At 38.9% G+C, this 23,119-nt stretch overlaps 1 protein-coding gene across 1 annotated transcript in view; it reads right to left on the minus strand.

Annotated features, from left to right (window-relative positions):
- Positions 1-23,119, minus strand: part of ZNF827 (zinc finger protein 827) — a 105,157-nt gene that overhangs the window by 40,186 nt on the left and 41,852 nt on the right. Inside the window, exon 5 of the mRNA XM_013951834.2 lies at positions 11,017-11,250. Coding sequence (XP_013807288.2) covers positions 11,017-11,250 — 234 coding nt within the window. The remainder of the gene's footprint in view (positions 1-11,016; positions 11,251-23,119) is intronic.

Consider the following 23,119-nt stretch of genomic DNA (forward strand, 5'->3'; position numbering starts at 1 on the left):
ACACTCAGAAGTACTGTAACATGGTTCAACCATCCCTGATAACATCCTCAAGCTAGTCAACTGGTTGGTTTCATCTGGTAGCCTCTAGCCAAGACAAACAGGATCCCTTTAGGATGAAGGAATACATGTTCCACATAAAACTGATGCATTCACCAAGCCCTTTTTCATTCCCTTGGCTTCTCCCTCTCCCCACATTCCTGTCCTTCTTAAGTGCAGAAAAAGTGGCTTTGCTGCTTATAGCTCTTAATAAATAAATAAATAAATAATAAATAAATAAATTGAAGCCAGAAGATAAAAGCCACTTGGATATGTTCCAGGAACAATTTACATGAAGCGCTTTCAGTCTTTTCTTATGACATTTCTTGACCTTTAGGAGAAATGTATAAACATTGATAAAAATCTATACCATCTACAATCCACCAGATGTATTTCAGATCATACTGAATTCTCAATTGAAAATGAGTTAGAAAGATTATCATATAATGCCATTTTTTGCCCTGTTAAGCAGATTTTTTCCTTTTCTTTAAAGTCTCCATTAGCTTCTTATTATAAAGCCACAGAACATTGCTTCTCTGTTGAAAAGCACAAAAATAGTATGCTATGCACTGAAAGCGAACACAGAATGGCAAAGGAACGCATCAGGTAACACTGTCAGTCAAAGCTCAGGTAACCCCACAAACAAATGTGTTCTTCAGATGTCTGACAGCCAGAGCTCTGCACCCAGCTGCCAAATTTAGGTGCAGAGTCAAGCTGACCTTTGCTGCTCTCTCTCCTTTTAAAATATTATTTCTATTTCTGTTCCTGCTTCACACAGTTTAATTCCCTGTTCTGCAAATGCTTTTGAATCAGACAAACATACAACCCTGACTGAGGCAACAGTTCAACAATACCAATGACTTTCTCTCCCTCACGATTAGCTAGCAATCAAATTACTCTAACTAAATTTACAAGTTTGATCATTCCTGTTGTCCTTTCTCTTCCCAGCTGCACCCTTTTCATCCAACAGAATTCCCCTGCCAAATATGAATCCCATCGCAGTCTCCTTCCCAAAACAAACACAGCAGAAGACTGAAGGAGGGGCTCTATGACAATTTTACAAGAACTAAATAAAGGGAAACACGGTTAGGCAGCCCCGTGAACAACAGCCACGCTGTAAGTCACAGGCATACGACTCAGCTGTGCTTGATCCTGCGCTGGAGAAAGGACTGAAATTAAGGTTACGCCTATACCTATCTCACTGTACAGACAGTCAAATGATAACTTCCTGAAGATTATTTTCCCTTCTCTGATACAGACAATTCATTTGTGGAGTAAGGAGATACCCCTTATTTCCTTACATAGCTATCTCACATGCTTACAGTGCAGCTAAAGCTTTTAAAACCAAGGACTGGTACACTGAAAGGTGTCTAGGTTCAAATATTTAAAATCATGATAGCTTTGATTTTTTTCCACTTTTGCATTTCTCCTCGAGTAGATGCGTTAGGTTAAATAAACTGCAGCGTATCAAAATACAAAGTTAGTATACAAGAGTCATTTTCTTCAGCCTACATTTTATAAAAGTACATAGACCCCTAACACTTAACAAAATCAGTGGGAGTTAAAGATTCAAGTAGCTTTAAAATACCTGGACCTTGGTCTGCAAAACATGGTCTGCTCTTCATTTAAAACCAGCCTGGATGAAGCTCCAGAATTACAGTACAGCAGCAAACACTGCTCCTCTGGTACAGGATGAACTAAATGACCTAACATGCCTTTTTTCTGCTGTTAACTTTATGATAAGGAAGCAGTTTAATAAAAGAAGAGAAAATTATTGCATCCACAGATATACTACCACTGTTTCTTTCCAGAGCAGTATGCCTTGTAATCAGATCACCTACAGAATCCTCACAGACTTGATCCTATTCACACCAAGCGAGAAAAGCTTCCACATCAGACACGACAACTGGCATACTGGGTAGGCTCATTCCAGGAGGAAGTAATGTTTTCTGCAGCTTTTAGGTTCTCCGGCATTCACAAGTATGAGGAACTGCACAGTAGTGACACTTGATTAAAAAACCAAACCAAACCAAACCCAGAACAATACTTGTGCGAGGTAGAAGCTCAGGCATCAGCACTTAGCCCTGAAGGCCTGACAATGCTACCGAATGTAAGCAGGGCATAAGAGTGGCTATGAAATTTACCCTTAGACAACACATCTGTCCATACTAGGACAGCGACTGTCAAGTTTCAAAAAGAGATTATTCACACTGCTTCCATCAAAAGTTGGAACCACCACAATCCAACACCTTTAACAGACAAATGAAAACAGAATAGGTGAAAAAAAGGAAAAACTGTGCTTCCAAAACAAACCAACCTCCACAACCACTATGATTTCACTGCTCCCATGACACCTTAAAATAGAGAGAGTCTAATTTATGCATTCTCGGCTCATGGAAAACAACCCAAAAACTGACACGTTGAGTTAGGGAGAATAAAAACACAGAATACTTTGTTAATATTTTCAGAACATGCGTAAGACGTTACCAATGTCAAGACAAATACAGCACTTTTTGCATTAAAGAGGATAAAATAGAAACATAAACTAGTAGACTTCACACATGTATTACAAATAGAGATACAGGGAAAATTTTCACTTTTTACTGGAACTACAATTCAAGTTACCTTAAAACCAAGAAGATCTACTACAATAGTAAGAACAACTATTGGCACTTGTTTAACATTAATTCTAGACTTTCAAAGCACTTTACAAGATATGTAAAAATAGTACTTATTTTACAGATGAAGATACTGATATAGAGTCAGACTCTCAGAAATGCACCTGCCCAAGTTGCTGTCGATTCGCAAACCCGCCTTTGCTGCATATATACACACCAATATTCATGATGAAATCTAATAATAATAATAATACAACCCTGGTGAAAACACACAGGAAAAAGCAGGCTTTCAAAACCCAGTCCTAAGCATTTTGCTAAGACTCCACCTGCCTCTCAATTGCAGAATCAGGTCTAGTACTCAGAAGGGACATGAAGGAAGACTGCAACTGCTGCCAGGTCCCCGCTGCAGGGCAGATGTTGTCAAGGTGACCCAGCTGTCCTGGTCACTCAGCATACTGTCTGACCTGACAAGCATGAGGAGACTTTAACATACACCATCCCTGCACGCCCAGGAACACGATCAGGGAGGAGCTGAAGTGCATTTCAATAAATTCCCTGATTTGGACAAGTAGGGCTAGGACTATGGGGCACACTGCAGAGTGCACCTCCATACCTGCAACAACTGAGTCTCTATACTACCTTCTGATCTATAGAATTCCATTGCCTCCATGCTTTGAGCAAAAGGTTGGACTAGATGAACACTGGAGATCCCTTCCAAACTAAATTACTCCATGAACCACCAGCACTACATCAAGGTGGCTGCAGTTTTATTTAGCAGAATTTTGACAACCTCCAAGCAAGCGGATGCTACAGCCTCTCAGGGCATCTTGGGTACCACTTGTTCTAGAACTGCACAACCACCCCAGTGAAGAAATTTTTCTTGATGTCCAGTTTGAACCTCCCAAGCCACAAGCTGTAGCTGTTATCCCTTGTTTTACCATCTGCCAGTATGGAGAAGAGTTTGACTCCACTGTTTTTCTAAGGCCCCTTCGAGTAGTTGCAGGCTGCGATTAGATCTGCCTTTAGTTTCCCTTTGCCAGACAATGCAAGTCCAGCTCTCTCAATGCCTCCTTGTAGGCCATGAGCCCCTTAATTATGAGGCCCTTAACTATGTTGGCAGCTCTCCTCTAGACCCTCTGCACTTTCTCAACACCCCTTTCAAACCGGGGAGCCCCAAAACTGGCAGAGTATTCTACACACAGCCTCACTGGCTCAAAGTAGAGGGGGATAATCATTTATCTCGCTCTCCTGAGCATGTTCCGCTAATGCAGCACAGTATGCTTTTTGCCTCATTTGAGATGAAAGTCAAAATCAAATGCACAGCATTAATAAAAAAAACAATTTATGTTGTAAATATTGCTTTTGCTGATACAATAGCCGTCCAACGACTTTCCATTGCTGAAGTCAAATGAATCATTTTCAAGTCATTTATCCCTCTCCCCATCATTTGATTTAAAAATACATCCTATAGCTAAAATTCAAAGTTGCTCATATTTGCTGAAATGCCCATCAGCTTTACAAATCAACTTTGTGAATCAGCTTAGAAAACAGTCTTCCCTGTACGTCTCAAAAAATGGACTTGTGTATTAGTTTTCACAATCAAGCAGACAGGGATAACCAGTGGGTCAACTTGTACTGACTCAAAAGCCTTCAGTATGGAGAATCAGGTATTTTATTATGCTAATTGTTCTGATTTGCTAGAAATAAACATGCCCTAAAAGAGCTCAAATAAAACCTTACAGGTAGGGAACACTTGGCAAGCCCTGAAGGTTCTGCTACAGAGACACAACAAGTAACATCTGACATTCCCTAGGGTGCTGTGCTTGATGCTTTATTTTGCTAATATTTTTTCAAACTGCTGTTTTATATAAGACAATGTTGATGAGCCTTGAATCAATGCAACAGGATTCTGCACTAAAAAAAAAAAAATCTATTAAATGGTTGATATTTTTTAAAGCGAAACTCAGAAATCCCATGCCTTAGAATTTTGCAACTGCAGGTTCAGTTTGACAGAAATGCAGACCAACAAGTTAAAGGAACAAATTAAAGCAATAGACTAGTTTGAAATTGCCATATGCATCTGCTGCTCCTTCTGTTTAAATGGTAGGAGTATGGTGCTTATTTGAAAGATACTATTTGCAGAACAGCCCACTCCTTAAATATTCACAAAATAGAAATCAAAAAGAATTTGATAAAAAGCCTACACGTGCAGTGAATTGTAACTTGTACAACATATTCCAACCTATGCAAGTCTCCCAATTCAAGAAATACCTAGCCTAGCATTTCCACAGCAAGCTGTACCTTCACAAAGAGCCTGGCTCTGGTTCTCGGGTCTTACCAAGCTGACTCTCCAAAGGCAAGGGGGACTGCAAGAGACTCTTCTGCAAATACTGCATGTCCCCAATCCCTGATGTTTTGAAAAGTCTACGTGCTCACTCTCCATAGCTTTGGGGCCACTCCCAGGTGGCTGAACATCATCAAGGAACAGCAGTAAAGCTAAAGATGGGGGGGTGTTGTTTAAACTCTTCACTGAAAATTTACTAACACCCTTCCATCCCTGAACACCAAAGGAAGCACATTTGAACCACGAACATTGTAATTTCTTATTACTCCAAATGATCTAATCTTTCAAATTAATAAGGTTTTCATTAGATGTCAAGATTAGCCTGACAAGGAAAAAAATAAGAAAATCAATTACAATATCTGAACTAACTTAGAGGTATAGTATATTACTATTAAACTTGAAGCTAGGCTCTGTTAGAAAGTACTTGCTTTTCTGTGATTTTTTTAAAGATCTATAGAAAAAAAAAAATCAGACCTTGCAGACCTCAGTAGTTCCCAACTTGAATTTCTTCTCGTATTTTTTCAAAATTTTCCTGCTCTTGGTTTGAGACATTAATGATATCATGAAACATGACAAGTCCCATCAACAGAGAGGAGTCCATTACTAGTCAAGTTCTTTTGGGGTTATATTTTTATGCAGTTATCATGGAAAACCTTATTAAATTGAATAAATGTACCACGGCCTGATACAAATGTCATATAGTATAACACTGCTAGGAGAAAGTCTCATAATCTGGGAAAAAAAATCTGGAACATGACACATTGCAATAACAAACCTAGGTATCCAAAAGATTTTTCAATACTGTAATTAAAATAAAGCTTCACTCTAATAATTCACAATCATTTTCACTTTTTTGTTGGGAAAAAAAAAATCGACTAGTCATGAACTTTAATCTGTTGATGGGACTTGCCATGGCATCTCTCTAGCTCCCATCAAGAGGAAGTCTTGTTTCTGGCCAGATGCTTTCCCACTTACTTTTCTGGGCTTCTACAGAAGCACCTGCTGCTGCTCAGAGCTTTCCAATGCTCTGTTTAGAGATCAAGGGGGGGGGGGGGAACAACCTCCCCTAAATTTTCACTTCTCCCTCTGTTATGAAGGCTCTCTAGACAGGGAAGAAAGCACTCTCAACTGCTCCCCTACAATCCAGTACGGAGACTGTTACGAGGGCCTGACCGCAGGTATTTCCAAAGCCAGCAGCCTAGCTCCTACAAGCACATCAGTCCCACTGGCTTCTCAGCACAGTCCACCAAGCTGCTGAAAAGCAATACACAGGAAGGCTAGTTTCGCCCCTTCCCTCTCTCCCCCTGGGACCACCTAAGAATGTAGTAATGTACTTTTTCCTCACCGTAGTAATAGTAAACCAAAATAGCCCCAACATAATCCATTAAAGCTGGAAAGATTTCATGACTGTTAAGAATAATAGCTTACAAGCCATGGACTCCTTTTTGTTGTTGTTTAAAAAAAAAATTTTTTTTTTTTTTTTTAATGGGAGGCTACAGTAGATCTAATCCATCTGGCTTCAGCTAAACATCAGATACAGTGTTCAACAAAATTAATTAAAAGGCACAAAATGGGAAATTAGCATAAATGTTTTGAAGTGGATAAATACTTGTTTTAAAAAAAAAAGACAAAAACCAGTTGTGCTGAAAGAGGAACTGTCATATCAGTGGATGGTTATAAGGGGAGTTGGTCAAGAACAGTCTTAGAACCAATTTTATATAAGATTTTACTTCATGACCTGGGCACAAAACGTAAGTATGCACTAATTACATTTGCTGATAAACCAAAATTAGGAGTCATTGTTGGGGAATTGGAATATTACAAGAAGCACTGTGTGACCTGATGATTGAAGAACAAGAAAACCAAAGGAACTGAATAGTACAAAGGTCATGCATTTGCTACCGATAACAAGTATATCTGCAATACATGGGGAATTGATCCATGGATAAAAAGAAAGGAGGAAAAGACCTGTGTTACTACTAAAATGCAAAATGACTACATCTCACAAATAAGATATAGCTTGAAATAAAGGCAAATGTGAGCCAGACAAGATTTCTAGAAAAGACTAGGACATACTAATGTCATAGTTCATAGCACCAGGGTAAGACCTTATGTACAAAAAACTAGTACCTAGAACAGATTTTATACACCTCCAGCTATGCATTCATTTTTGCACAAGAACAAAAAGCACTATATGCTTCTGAAAGATAACACATGCCAAAACATATTAGTAGCAAGAATATTTCAAGACAAAATGAATTTTTAGACTCTAGCATTAGCATGTAAATGCAAATATTTGTTTTAAAATTCAGCCTCCACTGAAACCTATCTTTCATCTTACAAGACTGAGTGTATAAATTGATCATAGTTCACTTGGCGCATCATGTAGTTAAACATTTTGAGGATTAGCTTTATCTTTTCCATAAAAGATAACTGGTAAGAATATAGAAAACTGGTTTAGGTGTATTTAAAATACATTATTTCACTTTCTTATAAGTGACTTCGTGGAACATTTAATAGGAATTTAAAATCTTGCAGGGATGGCACCCTGCCAAACTGAGATGAGAGTAAATCGCCCAGCTCCACTATCTCCTCAAATTTGTTTAGTTACCATTATGTCTAGTTTCAGTTAAGACTTAGTAATAGATAGCTCACCTGTATGTTTGTATAAGCCACGGTAGCCACTTTAGATGCTTCTGTGAAATGTAGGTGTAAGATATGTACTGAGGCTGGAACTTTACCTGCTAATCCACACAGACCATTTCTTTCAAATGGTGTTTTGTTTACTGTTAAATACCAGACCAGTTGTTAGCAAGTTTTGTTGACTGTCTGGATTAAAAAAGGGTTCTACTTAGACATGCCCAAGAGACATCAGCCTTCCTAGCTTGATAGGACAATTAATAATCCTTTGGAGGGAATCTTCAAAATTTGATGTCTTGATTAGGTATCAAGTTTGTGAATTGCGAGGGAGAAGATCTGAATCCAGGTGGAACACAGTGGAGAAAACTGTTATAAAAGGACGTACTTGCCTCCACATAAAGTCCTGTTCCACTAAAGCAGCATCCAGGCTAAAGGCCTTACCTCAAGCACTGGTTGTCTGCTACCAGAAGCATGCCTGATAACTTGTCAGCTTAATGAAAAAAGAGAGAATCTTGTGCAGTTGAGCTAAAATATAAGTAGCCCTATGTGCGATTCCCTCTTATTTCTATACACCTACCTCTAGAATGACAACTGGTAACTGTTCTGTTAATATTCTATTATAGTAAAATATGTTTATTCTTCTAACTTTCACCTTGCTTTAGGAGGGATCTCTGAGTGGCTGACAAGTCTCCGGTATTATATTCTCAAGGGATTGGTGATTCACAGATGAGTCTCTGTTACAGTATCTACCAGCCCAAAATAAAAGTCCAGAGCTGAAAAGCCTTTCACTAAACCACATAAGCTCAGTTAAGAGCTAGTAACGAGGCATATCTGTTTGGGAAAAGAGATTTCTCAGTAAAAAGTATAAGCTAGTGTAACCTTCACATGAATGAAGACAGTAAGGTATATACCTAAATCTTAAGAGGCTCCTATGAGGCTGCAAAAATCGGCAATGTATATTGCTTAGAAGATAATAAAGTATATATGTTTTCGTTATTATCCAGGTCAGGAATGCAGAAAGCAAAACACTATTATGTCAGAAGTCCTTTGCCAAATTTGTATGCAGTGCAGGTTTTTGATAATTAGTAGTAAATAGAAGAAAGTGCAAATAAGAAGGCAGGAATGTAATCCACTCAGTCTTTACCAGGCATATATAGAGTCTTGAAGGACCTGACTTAAACCCAATTATAAAATATATCAAATCTAACAAGTGCACTTGACTGAAGATTTCCCAGACATTAGAACATCCATGCATACTAGTTCCTTTCCATTTTTTTGCTCCTTCAAGCATCAGGAAAAAGGAGGTTTGTTCTTATTTTTACTTTGTTCTGAAGGAACAACTTAGTTTAAATTCTAAATTACTAAAAACAAAGTGCAGAATTATTGAATTTGGGGAATCAAGAGTGATCTCAGAAGATTCTACCAGACAAACTAAACATTTAAAAAAAATAGATTCTTGACCTTAGATTTTACTCTTATATTTGTCCTACATTAAACTGTATCAATGTTTTCCCCCTTTATGCTGTCTCAGATGGTAATTCAGAAAAGCACAAGTTGAAAATAGTATATAAAATAAGGTTAGTATAACCCCACCCTCTGGCCGATTCAGGAATACCAGCTGCAACAATATTGAATTTGTGAGTAAATCCTAAATAATTCTTTACCTTTTAATCTGCTGATTAACCCAAAAGATCACTATCAGCAAAAACTGCTCAATCACTAAGAGATCAGAAGAGAAATGTTTTACTAATGCATTTCTTACCACAGCCTTTAAACACAGGGAGTTCCCAACAGAAGTGACTGAAGATTTGACTAAGATTTTATATATGCCAGATTTCACCCATATGAACGGACATATAAGGCACTAATATTCTAACATAATAAAGCCAGTAATAAAGCTATTTAAACACAGCCAGCTCGTGGCAAATTTAAGACAGTCAAGAACGCTAGTATCTCACAAGCACTTGAGAAATCATTAAGTTACAGAGCTCTTTCTCTATGAAAATATTTATATAAATTTATATGCACTAAGAAAAACAGTCATTGGTTAACATTCATTAAACCATAAAGTTCTGTTTCTAGAACACCCTACTTTAAACACCAATCAGTAGCAACAGTGCACTATGTCAGTAATAAGACGTTTGGTATTCGGGATTCTGTGAAAAACTGGGAAACTTCTGCTCTGATCAGTTTTTGTACATAGGATGCACTTTTTGCACCATCAACAAGGGCGCCTGCAAACCAAAGATTCAAAGTCTTCTGCAAATTAAAATGTGCAGGTATGAACAGGAGAGAATTAATTACATGCTAGAATTTATGGAGGTGAATCTATTTAGTTGAAGTCTTTTAGGTAAAAAATTGAGTTCAAATTCAATTTTTGACAGTATCCAATCAAGCCAGATAATTTCAGACAGATTTGGCAGGGATCTCATAAGCTGCTGAACTTGTAAGCACTTCCACTGGCACCTCTTGTGTGACTTTGGCATATATCAAACCGAAAAATAAGTGTGGTCTAGTTTTGGAGAAGACTTCAAAGCTAGCTGATCCAGCTGGGGTGGGGAAGTATCACTCCCAACCTCTCAGATTAACTTTCTCTTCTTGGTACTAAAAAACAAAGTGCATTAGAGGTTCAAAGCTTTTCCATCATTCACTTAAACCTGTTCCCAGCAGGCAGAATTCAACCCCTTTACTTTTCTTCTAGTTAAACCTTCCTTCCTCAATTCTGACAGTTAGACAAAGCGTAATTAGCAGAACATACATTTGGCTTTGATTCCCTCCAGCTTTAACAGTACATATGTCTCTGCACATGCATGCATAGTGTCCAATTGTCTGACAGAAGGCTGTATTAGTAAGATAACATGGGCAAGTTCAAGTGGCCTCCCTGTCCACAGAAAGCTGGCTTAGTTTACATTATCTTCTTAACAGTGTATCTTACAATTCTGAGTACAAGACATTGTGAGAAAAAAAGAGAAGGCTTTAAAAGCCTGTAATTTATAAAGCTGTATCAGGTATAGTTCAGTACAGGCTCACATTTTTATGATGTTAACGAAGTGACACAGATGTGGATAAATTGGTATGAACATGTTTTGGTATATTTTAAAACTGACAATATCTAAAAGCTTTAAGCCATCAGTCCTTTTGACTTATCCCATAGTCATTAATTTGAAGACCACTGAAATCTGTGCACAGCACAGATAATTAGATGCTAAGGTGACAGACCAAACTGAGATGTCTGACGTATACGAACCTGGGGAGATCGAGATTTTCATTTGTTCCTTCACTTACCAATAAAACCAAACATTCATTCTATAAAGTAACCCTGCTAGCATACAAGAAAAAAAAATTAAGTTGTTGAATATTTTTAAATTAATTAACTACCTGATAGCTTCATGAGGAGCTCAGATGCTGCCTTGACTGACATGTCCTGCCTCATCACATTTGCCTGCACTTCCTGTGGCTTGAGTTTCTCCTCGGGGACGCTTGGGGCTGAGGCTTCGGATCCCTGGCTGAACACATAGCTGGACTGAGACAAGGTTGAACTTGCAGCTTCTTCATCATTAGGCTCATCTTTCACTTTAAATTTAGGAGTCAAGGGCTCTTTTTGATTTGCAGCTGTCAAGGGAAGGAAAAAAAGCTAGATTTAATGAGGTGTGTAATGCATAATCATAGAGCAGCTAGCAACAGGAAGAAACCACAACCTAAGAAATGCTAGAGCTGGTGCTGGAAGCAAGACCATTAAACAGTATTCAAAGATGCTTCACAAGGTAAACAAACATCTGCATCTTTTGTACAAAGAGACAGTTTTGAAACACAAAAACTGCATGTACCAGAGCTCAAGGAAACATCCTTCTTTTCTTTCTTCTTTTGCCCCTACTCCTACTACAGACATTCACCAGTCATTGATTTGTACGTCTTCTATAGGCTTGATGGAAGTTTAAAATACCTTTTTACATAAGGACCAATTTGGAAAAGCCTGTGGGTATTACATATTGAGTTCTTAAAAAGAACATGGAAAAGAGATGAGAGATGAAGAATAAAAGATGGGGGACGTAAGAGGGGAGAAAGGGGAAATAAAGAGAACAGCAAATTCCTAGATCCTAGAAGTTGGTATTGGTTACCTGAAGGAAGTGAATAGGGGGATTTAGAAGACAACTCTGCACTGGAAGATTCTATTAAAGCATTGTTTCGGGTTTTACATCTGTAAAAAAGAAAGATGGCCTTTCAAATACTTGACGTAAGCAGCTGCACAGCCTCAGAGAAGGATACAGAGACCTTGGGACTGCTTAAAAGCTACACACTGAACTCTACTGTTGTTGAATGGTCTTTAAAATACCATTGGACAGTGCTGTATCCCTTGCACTGACTTTGGTAAAAGGGACAAAACCAAGAATACATGTTAAGCAATACTTCCAAACCCAAGCAGTATAGATTCACAGGCGTCTGCCTGCCTGCATGCCTAACAGAAGGCTAAAGAAGTTGTACTATTTTTCACCAGTTTTTATTTTAATTCTTTATTTTTGACCATTGAGAGATACTTACTCCTGTCACCTGTTAGTGGCTTTTTCTTGTTCAAACATTCAGTTTAAATTCACACACACAGCAATGACTCCCACAGTGCCCCCAACTTTGATGAAGCTATATCATTCTCACCCTTTTAAACCTTTCTCTCCACATGTATGAAAGAGAAAGCATTGTCCCCATTTTGTTCTCTTTATAAGCTCTCATCATTTACTTCACTATCCTTCTCTTCTCTTATCCCACATATTTTCCTCCTTCCACATCACATTCCTCTGTCTACCCTCATGACTCCTGCAGATGAGTTCTATAAGATATCACTCAGAGATCTACCAGATCTCATGCAAGAGAGATACACCCCACAACCCCATTTGCTGGCTGCAGTAGGGCATTAGAAGCCAATATGCATTGCCTGCTGCAGAGAGCCAGCTGTTCTACAACACCGTCACATGAACAGTAGAAGCTGAGGAGCTGGCATAGACCTTGTCTGGCACCTCTGCTACAGGGGCAGTAAAATCCAGCTGAAGGGGAAGGGCACTAGCATTTCACCCTAGTGAAATCTGGCAAAGTTCACCTGCTTAAGCCCTTGGTCTGCTTTCTCCTCCACTTCAGGGTTGCTTCAGTCTCACCATGTTTGCTCCCTGACTCCCTAGTCAGCCCAATTTATGCCTTCCTACCTGCTCTCTGACTCCTCATGTTCCTGGCTTATTTCATAAAATACTCTGCTTCTCAGCAGTTCCCACAAATCCTGACTCCTAGAGTCTCTGGTAGAGAGAAAGAGATTTCTCTCTCCTGTAATTGTTCATATGCACTAATAGCACTATTAAGAATTACTTCTTCCTTTTAAAAAAGAAAAAGCAGCAGCAGCAACATTAAACATTAAAACATGCCTTTAATTCACCAAAATACTGGTCAAGGCTCTCAAAGCAATCTTAACTCTATCAAGGTACCTACAAGAAAAGTCTGTCCATCAACTTTATCCACGTCTACATCTTCTGCCTAGCTTAGTCTATTCTGGGGTCTGACATAGGGCAATGAATGGTCACACAAAAAGAAAGAAAAAAAAACCCTATCCACAACTTTTTTGCCACATTGCCTTCTGCATTCTTTTCCTTTTAAAATAAACCACTCTAGCTGCTGCAGATATGAAAAATACCCCCAAACCAGGAGCAGAGCGCAACCAATAGAGAGCATTCTGCATGAATTTCCAGAGAACTTGGAGAAAAAAAATTTTGCGTGCATTCATGTCAAGAAAGTATTAAAGCACATTAGGCGACGAAATAAAGGAAACCAGAGTCTGAGTGAAGAGCTAAGGAAGACAAGCATTAACCTGGGAAGCCAGCCATGCTTCTGTCCACGAAATCAAGCAGGCAGAGGAAGCACTATAGACCAGGTCAGCAGACAATTTTACCATTTAGAAATACAGAGGTGATATTAAACTGATTTAGATCATTGTAACTTTGCATCCATTTGCCATGCTTCATCATAAGCCAGGTTAAAACCAATGTCAAAACATCTACACAAAAGTAGAATCACTGTAACTGAATTTATATAATATCACAGCCTTAAAGTGGAAATGTTTTGCAGAGTCAGGCCCTGTAGCAAGAGATGGCTTTTCCTGCTACTACAAAAAGGGGCAGTGGCATAAGGATCAAGAGCAGCACTTCTGAAAAAGATTAGCACTTATTACCCCCTCTTATCAGAGAACCAAAATGCAGAGGCCAATTTGACCCTAACCAAGGGAAGGTATCAAGCAGCACCTCTGTGCCCTTCGTTTAGGCAGAACCCGTGGGTGTACTTAACCTCTACGACAGGAAGCCAAGTTCTAGCAGTCCAGAAAACCAACAAGTCAAGGAAGGTCATACTGACGTTCAGAGTTTAAGAAGTTTCATCATAGTGATGCACACAGGACAAGTTTGGAAGGGCACCAGATTTCCCTCCCTTCCCATCTCTCACTTTCCCCTTCCTTCCCTACCCCACAGGTTAGCTCTCCAACTATGCCACCATATGCTGCTATAAGCCCTCACTCCCTCACTATTCTGAACTACCACCCAGGATAACAAGCTGAAACCACAGTAACAACAGTTCTACTAGCACAATGTTAGCAATAGTCTCAATGAGCTCTTAGTGAGATCTACAGTCTCAGTTTGTGCCCATGTAGCTATAGGACATCACCTATGAGAAATGGAAAATGTAGTCAGGGCCCCACAGTCCAAAGAAAGTCTTGAAGATGTGCATTTGACTAAGTCATGTGAGGGAAAAAGCAAGCCAAACTAACGTTCTTATCAGTATTGCTGGTGCTGCTTGCTCTACTTGCATTGCTTTGGACAGCATACAGAATTAAAAAACTTGGAAAGAAGACTCTTCTTGTCTAATTAACTGACAGCACATTACTTGAACTGACCACACTTTTCAGAATCAAACACTTTAATCGTAGATGAATCCCAAAAACTAGAACAGTTATTTACCCCTTGTTTCTTCCTCTTGCAAAACAAAAACAAATAAAGCCAAACGGCCATTAGCTGGTTTCAAAACTATTGCTGCAGCTAATGGGCCTTTTACTCTTTCTTGAAAGATGTTAAAGCAAATTCCAAACTAAATGAAGCCTATATAGAAGGAGAGACAAGAAAAAGGGGAGGTTGTCCAACTTATCAGATCCATACATTAAAGCTAGAGACAAAAATACCCCTTTGCCTCTATCTTGTCTTGGATCCACAGTTACTGGTAGTCATATTGGAGAGAACAATAAACAGAGGTAAGAAAAATTGCTGCAAATAAAGGAAATAAAAGTTGACTGGAACTAATTCAGAGAGAAAATCTACAATTGAAAAATCCTTAAAGAATTTAGAACTAGGCAAGGGTTAAAGAGATGGCGTTGAAGTTTACTTAAGTGTCTTTGAACTATAAAAGTATTACTTCCCAGAAGGAATAACATCTCCTATCTACATACAAAAATAGATGCACATACATATACTTAATTTGTATTTAACTTATATTCATCCTGAATTGCAATGAGAACAGACTGACAGATGAGTTGCCTGCAGACTGAATCCGAAACAGACAGCAATTTAATTTTGAAATACACAGTGAGGGCAAAAAACAGAAAACCCAGCCAATAGGCAGCAGTCTCTCAAGCAGGGTTGGTAATTCTTCATTCATCCCATTCTGTATATCCGGCAAAAATGAGATCAAAGAAGATTCCAGATTGGTGATTTTTATCTTCCTGGAAAATGGGATCATTTGATCCATTTGGCAAAAGCAGAACATGAAAGTTGTAACACTTTCCTCAAACTGCCAAATGCCACAAGCAAAGCCTTGGGCATCTGCCACTAATCTGAAATGTTTTGATAGAAGCTCTTGACTGCATCAGTCCGCTTACTGAGGATTTCTAAATGCTCAAATTGTTTATAATTGAAAGAGGGGAAAATGGGCTGATTGCTTCAAGCCAAGCTCAGTGTTATAAGTTACAAATATTGAAGAGCTGGTCACTGTTCCATCTGTTTGAGCTAAGCAAAAGAACACACAAAAACAAAAAGAATCCACAACAAAAATGTTGCTGCAAAAGAGGAGGCCACGAGAAAAAGCATTTACAGAGCCTGGGCTGAAAGGAGCTGTGATAAAGATCTCTAATGCCACAGCACACTGCAACGTCAGGTTATTTTGTGAGTATTGCCCAAGCACAGCTACAAAGTGCAGTGAGAACAGGCCACCCCTGGCGGAGGGAAAAGGGGGAAGAAAGGATACCTTCGAAAACACACTGCAAATTGAACTGACCTCCTTGAGACCTTGCAGGAAAACCTCCCTTTCTGATTCTCCTCAGACCCACCATGGAAAGAGAACGATAGCATGACTTCTTCCTGAGGAAGAAAGGACAGTGTTTTACCCAGGATCCCACTGCAGTTAGAGCAACTGAATGATGCTGTAAGCTTTAAGGTCCAAGGAGGAAGTTGTGAACTGTGGAAATCAGAAGGTGCCAAAGACCTCTCACAGATCAGTTCCACAGCACTTGGAAGACATTTCCCTGATGTTGGGCATCATCCTCCTGAAGGCAGCTATGGTCAGTAAAGGGTAAGACTTGAGTCTTCTGCTATTTTTGCTCTAAAAATTGAAAAGTGCAGAGGAATGTTGGCATTCTGCATGGAGACAACAGCTTACACTTGAGGACATTCAAGAACTGAGCAAGAGGTACAAACACTGCATAAGAAGCCACTGGTGAGCAAACTGCTTTGCAAGAAAAATTTACTCAATTGGAATCTGTTGGAGAACCTCCAGACCAAAATCCAATGGTGCTGATAAATCGTGTTCCACTTACTACACATAGAGGCTGCCTACATTTTAAGTTGCCCAAAAGGAGAAATACCATCCTTCTGGCAGGACAACCTAGCTGGTCTCTTATTTGTTTTTAGTGCTTTCTCCCCAGAAGCACTGATCTGTCCCAGAGCACCTCATGCTACTTACCCCTCCTGTGAGTGCTAACTCAATTACCTTTCAATACCCTCTACACAAATCCTCTGTTGTAAGCCAAATAAACTAACCTACAGGTCTTCAAGGAAGAGGATGGGAACTAATGGAAAAGCTACTTAGGCACTAGGACACTAAGCATTAAAACATTTCTTTTTATCAAAGCAGTGGACTGGCAGAATAGACAAGCATGAGAAGGATAATGATACCAAGACTTGCCACCTCTGGGCTTCCAAAGACCACTAAAAATGTGAGGTCTTCCAAATTATCTTGCTTAAGTATTGTTGAAAGTGTATAAGTAGAGGTCCAGAAAAGGTCAGCTAATTATCCTGATCTTCTCTAAAGCTGCTTTGCATTTAAGGAGCTGTAGTCAAGCCAGAAGACACAGCACAGGAAAACGACCAGTCACAAGAAGAGAGGCTGCATAGTCAGGACTATTTGCCTGCGGGCAGCCCTACCGGATCTTGCTTACCAGCCTTATAGGTGATACAGGTACCAATAGACTAAAGCTTGCAGACTTTCAGCTCAGAAATTTGAGTTCTGCCACTGTTCCCTCAGCATTTTACCAAATTCTAGTCCAAGTAGAAGGGAGGAATTAGGCAAGTTACTAAAGCACCCAACAGACCACATGCCCTGCACTCCCCAGCATGCCTAGAATACAGCCAAAATCCTGCCTGCTAAACACCAGGTTGTAACACCTTGCTAAAACCATCTTCTCCTTTCCAGGCAAAAAATCAAAATAACAGCAGAATAGGTAAGCTTCTGGGGCAGCAGGAGTAAAGAGGGGGAGGAAAGTGAAAGGCACAAAGGAAAATCTGTTTCTGACAGGAAAGAACTGTTTGCAGTACGGAAATTTCTTCTCTCTACGAAGGAACAGAAACAGAGAAGGAAAGAAATGCCACCAGCAGGACCTTTGTATTTGTTTAAGAAAACAAACAAACAAAAAAACCAGGCAGCCAGAGATGACTAAACTAACAATGCCTTCAATTCCCACTTCAGATAGATCTGACAGAAAGGCTCATGAGCTAGGACTTCTGCCTGGAGTAATGGTGTAATCAGGGAAGCAAAAGAGCCATCATTCTAGCTGTTCCTGAAAATGAGAGTTTGTGTAGCTATTAAACAAGACTGTAGGTACAGGCTTGGTACAGAATCACATTTGTATCTTCCTTTATGTTGTACTGGGCTGAGTACACAAAAAAAGCAGTTTGTTATACTGCATTTTAAATGACTAAATTAGAGCAGATTCCACACTGCTTTATTTGCTAAATTCTGTGTATTTCTGTAAGGTGTAAAATATGATGGGTATGATTTTTAAAGATGCCAGGAATTTCTTGGATGTAAGACTAGCAATTTCTGAAACGGGAAGATAAGGGTTGTGATACATTAGCAACAAAGATTAGTAAAACCTTTTATTTGGCCAAGTTTTAATTAGCTGTGCTGTTGCCCTTTTTTGGTTTTACTTTAAATTAAAGGTCCATATGGAAATAACAAAAATGTGAATCTGGAGAGACACTTCAAAGAGAGATCCTGATGACATCAGGGGTATTTACACTGACAGCAGCATTATGGAATTCACAGTACTTTTATATTAAGGATATGACTGAATAATTGCCAGTCCTATGCGCTTACATATTCTAATTGAAATTTTACATTCTGGCATAAACTATGAATCCTAAATATAGGCAGCATAGTCTTTTCTTTGGAACTTGCTACACAAATACATCAATTATGACAATTTAATTGGACATGCTTTTATTATTTTAAAAATAGCTGTCTGAAGAGTCTTCAAAGCCAGCCAGTTCAGTACTGTCAATGGCAAGCACTGCAACATTCAAAGTACTTGCTTCACCTTTAAGGAGCGCGGTAATTTTCAAGAGCCAAACAGAACTGATAATCTAACTGATTACTTAGCTTATCTATTGATATTTTGTATGCAGCTGTCTGATGATTTACTATTTCGTTATTCCACTAATGGAATCAACTAAGAAAACATGAATGTAAAGTCCAAGTTCTTTGGACAGTCACCGAAATCCCATGGCAGCATTTTTTTCCAAAATACAAAAGTTTGGCTCCTAGCATGATGGTGACATCAGACATGACTTAAACCTAGAGAAACCATAGCCTCTCATTTAGCTAACGTAACCAGCCCCAAACGCTCAGCTGGCCTACTATCTCCCTTCCCCATTTCTATATTAAAGTTCTTCCATGCGAATAACTTGGGGAACATAAAAAGAGCTGCAGAAGCAGGGCACAACTGATAATGCACAACATCCCAAGATAAAGAGCCATGCTTTCCAGAGCAATGCGCTTGGTGAACACAGAGGTGGGGGAGAGAGGCCGGGAATGAAGGATGCTTTACAATTACTGTTTGCACACAGAATTCCTCTGAGATCAATAGTGCAGGAATCACATTCATTTCAATGGGATTCATTTATTTTAGAACGTTACGAAAAGTAACCGCTGCACATAACACAGGCACAGTAATAATTTCACCATACTACACTGGCCATTGTAATTTGGATCACTGTGAAAGACATTTTTTACTACTGAAGAAATCAAGCCTTAGAAATGGCTGGAAGAGCCTCAAAATTTTTAATGAGATGTGTTGTACTATGTCTAGCACTGACACCTTTAAAACAGGAAAAGCAAATACTCTGCAAATTAAGATATGAATGCAGTTACAAAGTTTCAATATCAAATTAATGTATTGGGAGAAGAAAACATTCTGGCAAAACACTGATCCAGCGAAGTATTTGGACAACTTCAAGTACATGAGTAGTCTCACTGAAATAAGAGGGGGAAAGTTTGAAGGTAAAAATAGGCCCACGCTAAAACGTTCTTCTAGTTTAAGGTTACATGTGCAGAGTCATCAACTAATTGTATTTATAAACCATAACCCTTTCCAAATTTAAATAACATTCCAGATAACCCTTTTAAATTGCTTGTGAATTTAAAAGCATCCCCTACCTTAAACTATTATGGACCTAGAGAATGGAGTCTGGAAAGGATTACAGGGTTTGTTCTCATTTTTAGATTTACATTTGGTGATTTGCCCTATGCCTTATTTCAGAAAGTATGCAACTAAAACCAATCATTTTGGCAAGCAATGGCACAGAATCATAAAAAAATAGGGTTGAAGGGATCTCCGAAGGTCACTTACAACAATATTTCTCAACCTCTTTAAATCCAAAGATCCCCTAAACCTTTCTGAAAAAAGTTCGGAGGCCATCTTGAGCAGTGCAGCCACAATTCACTTAGGACAAACTCAAATTCAGGCCTAACTGAACATCTGTAATTTTTTTTCCTCTGCTTTGCTTCTCTACAGGTTGCTTTTTGTTGTTGTCCAGCTGAAACTTCTGGCAACTTTTTGTGATGTCCCATGGTTCACCGATTGAGATACACAGATCCAGACCACCTTCCTGCCTAACACGGGTTCAACCATATCTGACAGATAAATATCTAACCTGTTTTTAAAAACCTCCAGTGGTGGTGATGCCACAATTTCTCCAACCAATCAATTCTAGATGTTTAACTACTTCAACTTTTGGAAAGATCTTTCTAACGCCAACTTAAACCTTACAGCAATATAAAGCTCTTATTGTTTGTCCTAATCACTATGAATCACCAACAGAATTTTCCCCAACAAGCTTTTTTAATGCACTGGCAGACTTATTAATGACTCTCCTTAGTCTTCTCCTTCCAAAGGCTCCACAGCCTCACTCCCTTCCCATCCACCCTCAATGGACATGTTTGCTAAACCTCCAGCCATTTCTGCTGCTCTCCTTTGAAGTCTCTCCAACTGTTCTCACTCTTCATGAAGTACAGTGCCAAAACCTGGGACTTCAGCAGGGCTGAGATAGTTCCCCCTTCTTGTGGGCTGTTCTTTTCTTTATAAATCCCAGTACAATGACTGCCTTTTTAGCAACAGTATGACCCTGTTAATTCCTGTTTCTTTTCTACAGAACCACTACCTAGTCAGTTCTTCCAGATTTCATATTTGTGCAGACGTCTGTTGAATAGTTACACTTTTTTTTTTCCAGACCATTTCTCCAAATAGTCAGTATTTTGAATCTTGATCTCGTCCTTTGAGGTATTCACAGGCTCCGCTAAGTTTGATATTATTATTCCAGTAACTGCACAATACATGAAAATACCAAACAATGGTAGGCCAAGTACAGGTCCCTGAGAAACCTCATTCAATACATCCTTTCCTTCTGACTGGGAACTTCTCTCAAAGTACTCTTTTCCAGCCGTCTGATATCCACTTCATCCACACAAGTACTGCATTACACAATAAAAATCATTTGATTTTTAAATTGATAATCATTAATAAACACCAATTTTGACCTGTCTTCCTCCCTAAATCCACTAGTTAAACCTCTGCTCTGAGATGGTACTGGCAATTGTTAACTCTTAGGAATGAAGGGAGAAAAGCCTCTGAGTCAGAGATTTGGAAAAAGAAGAGGCTGAAACCGCCCAGAAATGAAAACCAATGGGCCCCAACGTTTCCCGTGAAACTAGAGACAGATGAGCTGAAACTAACCAAGAAGAGGAGGGGCAATAAACGTTGGCAAGCAAATATAACTGTTCATTATAACCATTAATATTCAATAAGAATAAATGCCAAATTCTAAAAGTCTAGATATCTATCTGCTGCTTCTTGCTTAGCCACAAGGCCTGTCACAACAGGAAATTAGATTGTTTTGACATAATTTGGTCTCGACAAATCTGTGTTGGCTGTTACAATTGGCATATACAATTTGAGATGTCAAAAGATTTATATCATTGAAAAGGTAAGGCCAATAATGGAAGTTCTGATGGGCCTAACAAGAGAGTGTCATAATAAAGAAATCACTCAAAGGAACTTGGTTCAGCACAGTAAGCAATCAGAAAAAAACAGTGCTATTACTTAGCCAACTTGCTAAAAGAGAATTACTTATACTCTAAATTTATGCACATTGTATGAAGAAAAGCATGAGCTAAATGTATATAACACAACATAAATCTCAGGAGAAAAGAAATTCCTTTCCTTTTAACATTGCTTTCCTCGTGTAGTAAACTTGGTGCCTGGCAGTACATTTTCATCCAAATATGCACACATACAAAATTACAGATACATCTCACTCCCCCAGTGACTTTATAACATGTTGCTAGGTAACAGTGCATACAAGTCAGGTTTCAAGACCTTTAGTAAGTCACCATAAAATAACTGCATAGGCCTTTTGCATGAATAATGTACATTTGTATCCTTTTTCTGATGCCAATAGATCAGACATTGAAAACATGACCGTCTGCCAAACTGTAAACCACTCCCCATCAACTGCTACATGAAAAACAACAGATCAAAATGTGTATGCTTTTCCAGCTTTCAGGCTTTTTCCCCCTCTTGCTTTCTGCTCCCATTCTTGCTACATGCAGCCATCATGAGCACTATCATCTACCATTCAGTACAGTTGATGTGTAGAGTCACTTAGTGCACAACATGTACTTAAGCAATACTAATTTAAAACAGACATCAGAACAACAGCATATATGGGACAGCTGTCAGACATCATCAAAATGGGTTTCATATGGAGTTCAAATGTGAAACTCAATTAAAAAAAGTGCACGCAAACCAAAACAGACTCTCTCACGCTCCATTTTTTGGTCACAATAATAACTTATATCAACAGAATTTTTTTTAAAGGGGAGGTTTCTGTGGCTTCTTCTAACGCCCACAGGAAACTGTTAGTCCCAAACCATTTTACGTCCTGCTTGTCCTCAGTTCTTATTCTTTTTCCTGATTGGCTCCATGAAGCCTCAGGCTTGATTTCTTATTTTTCCCCATTCTAGCCTGTCTCCCCTGAACTGTGCTCCCAGAGGTATAAAGGTCTGGGCAGATGAGGCAAGACAGCCTTCCCAAAATATATGGCTGCAGTATCACCAAGGTGATTAGAACAGAGCTAATCTAGTTTACCTGACAATAACATTGACTGAAATGCAGCTTACACTCCACTTAAGGGAAAAAGTTGACCAATCATTTTTTATTTAAAAGGATATCTTCTATCTCCAAAGTCTAAAAATTACCATAGAGACTTCCATCTCCTTGCAAAACAGAAGTTTCTTCAATGACTTTCTGCCTGCCTTCTTCCTCTTTAAAGGTCAATTTTGAAAACATTCAGTACAGAACATCTCCCCAGCATGTCCCCAGTGCTGAAATATTCAGTCAAATCAGTAAGAGAACACGTAACATAACAGATTCTCCCTAAACACTTCTTCAGATTTTCACATATTCATATGATTCTCACAGCAATAATGACAATGAAAAAACAGAATAAATCCATGGTTTGCATTAGATAGGATATTAATTAAAAACAGTAAACATCTTCAAAAGTTGTTCATAAATCTCTAAGACTACCGATTTTTTGAATGATAATAACCAAGAAATCCAGTAACACAGTTTCATACTTCACAAGCATTGAAGAGTTTGACCTCACCTGCTCCTCTAAAAGGAAAGACAGCAATA

Source organism: Apteryx mantelli, chromosome 5 (assembly GCF_036417845.1).
Source record: "Apteryx mantelli isolate bAptMan1 chromosome 5, bAptMan1.hap1, whole genome shotgun sequence".
Classification (NCBI taxonomy): domain Eukaryota; kingdom Metazoa; phylum Chordata; class Aves; order Apterygiformes; family Apterygidae; genus Apteryx; species Apteryx mantelli.